The 11,050-nt window shown below is 45.2% G+C and overlaps 1 protein-coding gene across 1 annotated transcript; it reads right to left on the bottom strand.

The window, feature by feature from the left end:
- Window positions 1-98: 98 nt before the first annotated feature.
- LOC104517302 (E3 ubiquitin-protein ligase RNF170-like) lies at window positions 99-9,197 on the bottom strand (the record flags this gene model as incomplete). The annotated part of the gene is made up of 5 exons (XM_010161907.1): window positions 99-194; window positions 4,019-4,276; window positions 4,947-5,057; window positions 5,530-5,603; window positions 9,089-9,197. Coding segments are annotated over 5 exons (648 nt in total), but the record flags the coding sequence as incomplete, so codon positions are not given.
- Between the last annotated feature and the right edge of the window lie 1,853 nt (window positions 9,198-11,050).

The following is an 11,050-nucleotide window of genomic DNA, read 5'->3' as shown; positions in this document are numbered from 1 at the left end:
CCAGCCCAAACCATTCTGTGATTCTGTGATTCTATGGATGGGGAGCCTTTAGCTCCCCGTTACTGACCGTGGGGAAGTGGGAGCTCCCCATTACTGACCGTGGGGCTCTGCCCGCGGGTGTAAACGGGTAGAAGAGCCGCGAAGCCCCCGCGCCTGCCCACTGCCACCGCGCATGACCCTGGAGGAAAAACTGTCTGAAAATCATAACAAAAGGTGTAATTATAGCTCGAAATCACATGTTTGGGTGGAAACGGTTCTCTGGCAGCCGGCAGGACTCTGACCCTAGTACAGGTCATAATGAGGAAGGGTGAAAGCTGCTTTGATGCAGAGTGCAGGGAGTAACACGTGTCTGACAGGGGATTTCAATCTTCAAACCTCGGGCTTTGTTGAAATTAACTTTCTTATACAGATTTTATGACAAGAAATATGAAGTATTTCTGAAACTTGTGGAACATCAGAGAGAGTATCGCTCCATCATGAACAGCTTCTGATCCAGAGTCACGTCATCTGGGAAGATCAGGGATAATGGATTTCCAGATACTTGTGATGAGGGTAATTTGTTCTTACCACATTGCCCATGTTAAAAATATACTTTTATCATTTATACTGTATATTAAAATATACATTTTAAATTCTAATGAGAAATAAAATGCACTGACTGCATTGTGAAGCACTGAGTGTTTTCTGTCAGTAATCCCTGCAGCCCAGGGACAAGGAATAATCCTTTGCTCCAGTCAGAGAAGACAACCAACCAGCTGCGGGCACCCCAGTGCCAGTATTCAGACTGGCCACAAGCAGGAACAGCACAAGGAACGACATCCCAGACTCTAATGGACTTGAATGGCTGCCCTTTGCCGTGTTTTCCACAGGTAACTACACCTGGCATCACACATGGTCCTCCTAATGTTACCATCTGCCAGGGCAAAGACCCAAACAGGATTTCCACTGGCAAGTTCTGTTTGTTTTCTTTTTACTGTGACTTTGGTCACGTCTTTGGTGGCTGATATTGGAGAATCACTTTTGCAGCTGTGCAGTCCTCTCTGTTTCCTGCCCTCTTTTCTCTCTCCGTTCTTGCAGCGCAGTCATTTTGCTGTCAGTAATTTGTACCATCTTGTCTTTTGCAAGTAACTCACCCTCAGTGCGCACTAACCACCATGCAGATGTGCAGAGGGCCGCTGTTGACGCTGAAAGACTAGGCTGAGCAGACACAGTTGCCGAAAATATGTTCCCAGTGCAGGTGTATCCCTTCTGCCCCGCCGGCTGCCTGGCAGTAAGTCAGCCCTGCGCAGCCCATCTCTCCATGTCTGTTCCCATCACGTTGCTTCAGCTGGACCCAGCTCAGAGCATGTGCATCTGCATAGCCCGCCAGCTGCAGAGCTGGAGTGGGCGACAGCAGGTTTAGGGAGAGAGAAAGCGTTTTCCTTCCTTAGACCTGCAGTTGTCAAGGCTCAGAAAGCTCCCTGGTTGCCTGCTGGCACATCCAGTCAACAAAAGGCTTTTATTTGTTCTCAGGTGATTTTGAATATTGCCCTGGATAGTTGGTCCTACAAGGTTCTGCTGGGCTCATGACGACAGGTCGTGGCGTAACTGGGCTGTGGAAGGGGAGAGTTTGAATGCTCTGTTTGTGTACAGCAAAAAGGTCTCACCTCAGGTAGTACCAGTTGTTCTGAGCTTGCAAGATCTGCCAGTGCCTTCAGTGAAATGCTCTCAGAAATTCTTTGCCATCTGTCTGTTACTGCGCAATAAGAGATGCTGTTGTCTTTAAAAAGCAAAACCAGGGGCCCCAGCTGAAGGAGAGGATTGAAAAGCAAGCGATGGCAGAACAGCAGAGCATATTCAGATCCACTACGACTCTGTTCCAGGTCACTTATGAAAACCTTTATTCCCTTCAAACTGTGACCTGCCACTCTTGGTGCAAGAGAAACAACCTACGGTCCCTTTCCACAGGGTCAGTATTCACAGAGATGGACTCCGTCTTTATACGCTTAACTGGAAAGAAATTCCATTCTTTAGCATTGGCATAGGCTGTAATTCCCAGTTAAGTGCAAACAGAAGTTACACAATAACAAAATTACACTTAGAAAACTTAAAAAATAATCGTTTCTGGTTTTTTTTTTAATGTTAGTAATTAGCACTCAAAAACATCTGGTCATTTTTTTAAAGGAACAATGCACTTCCTGCCTTGTAGTTCATGGAAAAGCAATTGTTGCCGTGTCCAGAGTGCCCATTGTTTAGAGAAACAGCTTTACAAGTTCAGGGACATAATTAAAGACAATGAAAGTTGATGGGAATAAAATAAAGAAACATCATAACAAAAAGAGTGTCACAAGCAAGAAAAGAGCTGCAGCATAGTGGTGTATCGTAGCTTACAATTCCAGGGCACAATAAAATATGTCAGCTGGAAATAGGTAGAAGGGAAAACAGTTGGAAACCAGTGTATTGTGAACGATAAATATTCATAGATGTTAATATATCTATTTTAATATACAATTCGTATGTAGAAATGAAGTCCACCGACTCCAGATACATAGCAAATGTACAGATCATACAGGGACAGATGTGTAGGGTTGTCTGGGACTGGACCGGCACTTTTAACTTTGCAGCTCAACACAAACAGACACACACACTCCCCCAGCTTCAGCAAACTGACCGTAAACCTCCTGCTATTTATATCATCATCATCAAATCAGCCTTGATCTCTCTGGCGGAACTGGAACCAAGACTGACAAGGAAATCACAAGGAGTGTATGAAGCCTACAGAGGAAACACACAGTCATGCTGACTTGGATAAAGCTTAGCGGCACAGAGTTCACGGAAGCCCTGTATGTACCTTTCACAGGCTCGTATGAACAAGGTACGCAGAGATTTGTTCACATTTCTTGCATGATTTCTAATGCTTTTCTCCCCTTGTAATACTTCTACTTTATAGTTCAAGTTTTGTTCCAAGCCAACATTAACTACCAGGTTCTTATTATCCACTTTAATGCCAGGACTGTGCTCACTGCAGAACTGTAAAAAATCTGTATTCCAGTGGTTGTGTAATCAGCTGTGATAACACAAAGCTCTGATACAACATTCTGCAGTGATACCATCTAACATTCCTTGTGTTATACAAGACTTAGCAAATTGTACGGTTCGCTAAGTTCTCAAAATTTTAGTCCAATTGAGCCAAGATGTAAAGTGTTAAAGCTCAGGAGTTCTAAAACTCTTCAACTGCAGGTTGGTTGGCATTGTAATTTTAAGCTCTGTTCATAGCTTTAAGCATTTTCAATCCAGGCACTTTGTATGAAGATAAGTTACAGAAAAATGCACGTGAAAGAGCCTAGCAAGTACTCATAGAATCATAGAATCATGGAATGGTTTGGGTTGGAAGGGACCTTAAAGATCATCTAGTTCCAACCCCCCTGCCATGGGCAGGGACACCTTCCACTAGACCAGGTTGCTCCAAGCCTCATCCAGCCTGGCCTTGAACACTTCCAGGGACGGGGCATCCACAGCTTCTCTGGGCAACCTGTCCCAGTGCCTCCCCACCCTCTGCAGGAGGAATTTCTTCCTGATATCTAATCTAACCCTCCCCGCTTTCAATTTAACCCCAATACCCCTGGTCCTGTCACTACAGACCCTTGTAAAAAGTCCCCCCCAGCTTCCCTGTAGCCCCTTCAGGTACTGGAAGGCTGCAATAAGGTCTCCCCGGAGCCTTCTCTTCTCCAGGCTGAACAAGCCCAACTCTCTCAGCCTTTCATCACAGGAGAGGTGCTCCAGCCCTCTGAGCGTCTTCGTGGCCCTCCTCAGTGTAAAACTGGCCTCCCTGGTGCCTGCACACCCAACCTGGGCCATGCCAAGTGTTGCCAAGTCCTGCTTCAGCCTCTGTCAGCAGCAGAATGACAAATCCACCATACGCAGCCCCAGATCAAAGAGCAGCCTGCCGTGGCTGGCTGAATTCTGACCAGGGAGTCCAACTGGGAGCCGGTCAGGCCTCTGACAGCATGCTCTGAGCTGCAGACCTTGCCATAGTTACCCCATTGGATGCAATTTGCTGACAAATGTTTATCACGCAAATTAAAAGAAGGAAAACAACCACCGTGTCATCAGCTGTTCCGAGAGTCCTACAGAGTGGCCCAGGCTTCACATCAAACGGAGAAGGCAAGCATATGACCGTTCCAAAGGAGCAAACAGCCACTCTTAGGAAAAAAATCCATAGGAGACCACCCCAGGTGAAGATTCCTCGCAAGGCAAGAGTCAGGAATACCGGCGTGTCATAAAGGTAATCTGCAAACTAAATGTTCGGATGAGTTGCGTTATTTGTGTTCTGATGCCTGCAGTTCTTTCCTTTCAAGGTGTCTCTAAAGCACTTTTAGACTCAAATCTCTTGAATGCAGAAACTCTCTGTCCTGCCCACGTCCACCTGTGCTGCTGTTGTGGTTTAACCCCTGTCTGCAAGGTGAGCACCACACAGCCGCTCACTCTCCTCCCCCAGTGGGATGGGGAGACAGTTGGGGGAAAAAAGCTGTTCAGTTGTTTTGTGCTGTCGAGCAGCACTTCTAGAAGGAATCCCCACTGCAATACCTGGGGAAAAAAAACGCTGGAACCTGATTGGAAAGTCTGGGGGCACGTTCAACTCCTGGAGCTCAAACTTGAGTTCATATTTGAAAGTTCCAGCTTGACCATCTCTGGTTCTGCTTTGCTTCCTGTATTTTATCCCACACTGCTTTTCCTCCCTGCCAGGCGAGTACAGAGGGACTCTGAGCTAGGAATTCCGAGGAGCACCTTTCTGGAAGGTGCTGGACCCACAGCGATGGTAACGCTTCCACTGTGATATTGCCAGTAGGTGCATGGAAAGGGAGTTCACACAGTGCTACAGACGAGTTTTCACTGCTGGGTCTCTTTCAATCCTCAGTGTGTTATGCACTGATAACTGGGGAGATGCAGGTTTATAAATAACTTACGGGTCGAGGTTGCCCGGAGAAACGCCTGTTGTAATCTCGGATGTCACGTGCAGTTTGTTTACTTGGCTTATCTCGTTCCTTTTCACAAGAGATGTTATCCAGAAGAAACACCTTCAGAAGGAACAGAGATGGGCATTAGCACGGTGTGTTTTAATCTCCAATATACAGGATAATGTTCCGTAGTCCATGGCTCTCCATGGTCTCTCTTGCAACTGGACCTTTGTCCAGCCCCAGCAGTTCCACAGTACCAAGAACATTTTCCTTTTATAACCTGCATCCAACCTTCCAACGCAACAGGCAGCCTTGGCAGGGGTCAGGTGAGATTAGGAACTTCCGTATTGCTTTTTATGGAATGTTATCCCAGAGATTCCACAAACTGCACAGAAGTGAAACGCTGGAGGCCTGTTTAGTATTTCACAGTTGCCTGATACGACGTGTCAGATGATAAATGCGAATGGCTGCAGGGTCAAGTCTAAGTGGGTTTTGAAATGCTACAGAAAATTAGAGGATAAATAAAGTTGATCCTAAGAACTCAAACTCGTAATTTCCTATGGATCATAGGGGAAATGGAGGAAAGTCCTACCTTTTGTCTGCAGAGAGGGCAGGTTATTGCTGCTAACCAGCGACTGTGTTTCCAGTATGTGATCAGACAGGAACCTACCAAAAAAAAGAAATTTTGGAGGATATTTGATGATATATTTGAGGCTATTTAATGTTTATAAGGAAGTTATCAGAATTAATAAGCCCTCTTCCCACAGCTGACTGTGAAAATGAATGTAATGCTTTGCTTTCATGCTAATACATGGGTTTACTCTGCAAAGGGACTGTGTGAAAGTGGAGCCTTCGCTCCTCTACGCGGGTGCACAGAGATACAGGGACCTCCTAAGCGAGACTGGGATTCAGTTTCTGTTCCCGTGGATATAGCATCTTATTCTGGAAGCTCCCTGGACTGCGGAGGAAGCACTCAGGAATACAGGCACCCTTCGGAGCGCAGTGCTGGCTGCTGTGGGCAAAAGCAGTGCAGCTGCCTGAGGGTGAGGTTCCTCCAGTGCCACTGTGGCTTTTCGGGGTTGGGAGGGCCAGTTATCCCAAATAAACCAACGTGCTCAGCCAAGGGACAGCCTGGTGATGCAGACTTGGGGTGGCAAGAAACGTAAAAGTATCATACATGGGGCTTTTTGCCCTGGTTGCTTTTTTATTTTCTTTATTTCAACTCTGTTACCCTTTTGGAACTGCATCGCTCTGGGTGTTGTATTCATGGTGATTCTTCTTTCGTAGACAACAGCTAATAATTTCCAAATACGGCATCATCTCTTCTTTCTCTGAGGTGTCAGGTGTGGGCGAGGGTGGAGGCTGAGGACGGTGAGGTCCGACCGCCCGTGGAGCTGAGAGCAGCGGTTGACACCGGTGAAGGCCAGTGCTGGCAGCAGCAGCCACCGCCGCCAAGCAGCAGCAGCATCTCCTCGGAAGCAGCGCCGCGGGACTCGCAGCTCCCGGGCGCCAAGTGCAGCGTGGCGGGTCAGGGACAAAAGACCTCGCAGCATTTAAACCGATGCGATTCGACAAAGACCCCAGTGAAAACAGAAGCGGAATGCCGTGCTGCGATTTGGATGGGATGGTTTTACCGACTTGAAAAATGCTCTTTGCTCTTAAAAACAAGCAGCAAGTAGTTTCTTGTGGGCGGTGTAGTAACAAGACGTCTCCAGGAGCCCTCGGCGCACCCAGCCTCACTCTGTCTGTTGTCACTGAAAAATGGAACGTTGGAGACACTCTGTTTGACACCCAGTACAAAACTGCTCGTGGTATTACGCCCTGTATACTACACGTGTCCGGTTTGGTGCGGAGATACTGTGGATGAACTTGTGCTTTGTGCTTTTTGTTTTCATTCGAGTGCGGGGTTTTTCTTTACGACTCTTCGATTTTGTTTGCCTGCAGAGACCCGTTGGCTGTGTTCGTACCAAAATCCCTGCGCGGTGTGTGTGTAGACGCAGTCTGGCAGCTTCCAGCTTTCATTCCAACTCTTGAGTTTGACAAAGCTGACTTCAGGGACTGCTTGGGCCCACTGGGTCCAGCTCCCGTATCGTGATCCGCAGGGCGGTATCGCGGTGCCAGTGCTCAGTCCCACTGCTGCATCCCACAGCTTTTCAAGGGCTTTCAAAAAAGAACCCCGTGGAAGTGAAATTTTGCTGCATGCAGAATCCTTTGTTTCGTGGAACAGGAAAGGAAGGCCTCCTCTGAAGTTGACCTATTTGTGCTTCGGTGCATTTTTCATAAAACAGACGAAATCCTGGTTTAATCTAGCCTGCTACAGAACCTTCTGAGGGAGGCTGTAGGTTTCTCTAAAATACCTCTGTGGTTATTGTTAATTAGAAAAAAATAATATTCCTCAAGGATCGTTTTTCAGTTGAACTTCCTGAACATATGGTTCAAACTGAAGCTGAAAAGGAAAACTTCAGGACAAACTGTATGAATTACTACTAATAATAAAATCAGACATTTTTTATAAGTTCACATTAATCTTCTTTAAAAGCTCTGGGTTGACCACATTTTTTAAATAAAACTTTTACCAGGGCGGAATTTATTACGAGCGCTCAGCATTGCCTGAGCCCCGTTCCACGGGGCATCAAGGGATGTTTTATTACTGATTTCAGTCACAACAGGCTTAGATCTACGCTGGATGGTTTTGATAAGCCCAATGTAAAGTTTTATTGGTTTAAGACATGAAAAACAGACACGTTACAGAGGCCGCTTTTACTATATAAACACAGTCATAATATGTATAATGCATCGCGCTGGAATCAGTGCTTCAGGGTGTAGGTGAGGATGTAGCTGAGGAGAGGAAAGCCCCAGAACTTGAAAATAGAGTCCATGTCATTATGTCGTAGTCACCGATGGAAAAGAGAAAATTAACCAGGCCAGAGAAAGAGGGAAGTTGATGATCTTTGCCGTTATGTCTGTCTTTGTAGTTGAAACTATAACTTGTGTGACGTGATTTGAAACACGTTTGGAGGCCGTACGCTTACTGTTTGTCTGGGAGTGAGTTAGTCAAAGCATCCTTTTCCTGTATGTTATAAATCGACGTTGCAGAAACATGAAACAACCTCAGGTGTTAAGTGGCGTTACTCCTGAGGTAGGTGAGCCCTACGGAGTGTCCCTGTTGTGGTTTCAGAGGACGGAGACAGTGCAGTGGGGATGGGGAGGTTGTGCTGTGTGAGCGTCATTTCAGTCCTAAAGATAAAAATGTGCTTTTATTGCACCAGCGTTACCAACACAGTCCCTTGTTCTCGTTTCTGCTTAAGTCTTTTTATAACTCTTACATGATGAAAAAGTGTAAATGGCTTGTAAATGTATCTTGCACTTGGTTTAAAGTCTCTGTAAAATGCCAGAGCAGCAGAAAGGAGCTTTGTGGTTCTGGCCATACTTGTTTGTTGGCTTGTCTAGAAAGCTTTTACAGGACTGCAGCGTAATTAGGCCTTCTTGCTCTAGATCACTCTGCTTTCTTTTAGGCAGACGTTCCACATGGGAAGTGAGTCTGTGGAACAGAATCAGACCTAAGCCTGGTATCTTACTCCTGATTTTCACCAATATAAATACAGTCAGAAGTAATTTTTTGGGATAGGTGGATTTTTGTGCTGTTGGTTATAAAGACAAGCTGTCTTCCAGAAGTTGAGTTCGTGCTTGAGGTTGACTTCATGATTCTTACATCTTGAGCTTTCATGGTTTCAAACTGTATGATTACTAGACTGTTGATTTTTATAAGAGGATTGGGGTTTTTTGTATAGTTGAATGCAAATTGTGTGATTTTTTTTTTGGTGCATTTTCCACATTCCAATAGTTCGTGTCATAATTTAACAGTATCCTGTGAGATGATCTGTTACTTCTTGTTGTCCTAAGACATCCTGGGCATTTAAGAAGAGGCACCTTGTAGGTGTGAAAGCAGCGTGCTAATAAAAATACTGTTTGCTGATTTTTTTTGAGGGATATAAAGATGGGACTTCTCCTGCTTCTAGTGGGAGTACTCGTATTCATTCTAGGGAGAAGGGCTTGGTCCTGGTCCTTGCACAGGGCTTGAACTCTCCGGAAGATGAGTGCTTTATTTAGCAGCCTGTGTAAGCCCTGTGCTGTCAGTCCAGAAAACTTACCGCAGAACACATGTCCACAGTTGGTTTCTACGGGGAGGGTAGCTGTCTGGAGACAGATGGGGCAGCTGAAGTCACTGTGATTACTAGGTGAATGAATTTGGAGTGATTCCTGCAAGAGTAGTAGTAGAGAGTCTTCAGTAAATTAGTAATTTGATTGACCTTTTTGGTTCATTAATAATAACTTACTATCATTAGTAGAGAGTAACAGAAACTAAGTACAGATGTCATGCGTAACTACTCGTTACCTCAGCAGAAAGGTTAGGCACAAAGAAGTACTCTGTGTAATCCTACATAAGGGACCAGTGTCAGAGGTGAGATCGTGATGCCACGTTTCTGCTTCCAGCCCTACATCCACACACCACTGGATAATGGTTATGTTTGCACCACGGGCTCGTCTGGTTGTCATTATGAGTCAGACAGCACCCGAAGTCTGTCTCAGTAGCTTTGGATCTCTTTCCTCCTCCTCTGTAGTCATGTCTGTCTCCTAAATGTACTGCAGTGCCTACTTCGTCTTAGCACACCACGGGGAAACTGGCGTTTGACCCCACGTTTGACTGCCGTGACCACTCTGAGACCAGTCTTTGAAGAACATGTAATAATAGTACGGGTAGTGTCCTTTCTTTGTGGAGATGAAGTGATTTCAACGTTCCTACCAGTCCCAGAAACAGCGGGACGCTTCTGAAACTGGGAGGGAGGTTTCTTCACGTGAAGGCAGAGTCCGGAAGGTTATTGGCTGTCCTCTGCTGCCTACGCACGTTTCGTGAGGAGCAGCAGGAGGTGGCATCAATTGCAGCTTCATTTTGTATTTTGATAAAAAATTACGCACTTCGCCTGTTTCTTAATGACCACAGAGGTCCCGCAGTAGATGGGCTGGGTGTTATTTTTCCATGAATGAAGGCACTCAGAGGAGATGAAGGTACACTTGGCCGTTACAGTATCGCTGTGTGCTCGCTGTCCCTTATTGCCCTATTTGGATTGCTTATTTGTTTTTCAGGTACCTGGTGGGCATCTGTCTATATAAAAAATCGATAAATATGCTTCCAAGTATTTGACCTGTTTATAGAAGTTTTTATAAAGAGAAAACTGAATAGATTCTGTATTTTGCATGTCAAATATTGGAAGAACCTGAGTGACTGTGAGGATTCAAGCTCAGTTGTAAACAAAGGGGTTTTTTAAAGTAATTAATTTTTCTAATGAATAATTCCAAGGAAAGAGAGAGAGGTCGTCCTGTAGGTCTGCCAGTGTTCAGGAAACCGTGTCTCTTGCCCCAGCCATGTCTAAAATTATGAGTTCACCAAATCAGTAATTTGAATCGGCACCTTTAATACCAATCTTTCCTTCCTATAGTGAGGATCGGTCAATAGGAAGAACTGGAAGTTTAAAACAACATGCCATAACTACTGGTAAAAGTCTTTCTCCTTTACTGTTTGTGAAGTTATAAATTATTTGTTAACCGTGTCTCTTGCCCCAGCCATGTCTAAAATTATGAGTTCACCAAATCAGTAATTTGAATCGGCACCTTTAATACCAATCTTTCCTTCCTATAGTGAGGATCGGTCAATAGGAAGAACTGGAAGTTTAAAACAACATGCCATAACTACTGGTAAAAGTCTTTCTCCTTTACTGTTTGTGAAGTTATAAATTATTTGTTTGTTTCTCACTCCTTTACTGTTTGTGAAGTTATAAGTGATTTGTTTCTGTTTCTCAACAGAAGAATTTCAGATGCTGAAAGCGTTTACATTGTCTTCAGAGTTTCCTCTCTATGCACCGGTAAGATTTTTCTCTGTTGAGGTAACAACCACACAATAGCCCAAGAAAGCTGGGATGACGGGATATGGGTCAGCAAGGATCAGGTTCAGGTCCAGTACGCGGACAGGTAAACTCCGGGCAAGCAGGTTTTAACACAATGCTACCTAAAATTCATACGGCACAACATGCCTACGCTTTGACTTCCTGTGCAAC

Source organism: Eurypyga helias, unplaced genomic scaffold (assembly GCF_000690775.1).
Source record: "Eurypyga helias isolate BGI_N326 unplaced genomic scaffold, ASM69077v1 scaffold7022, whole genome shotgun sequence".
NCBI lineage: Eukaryota > Metazoa > Chordata > Aves > Eurypygiformes > Eurypygidae > Eurypyga > Eurypyga helias.
The sequence above is the reverse complement of the archived record's forward strand: the minus strand, read 5'-3'. Positions and strand labels throughout refer to the sequence as shown.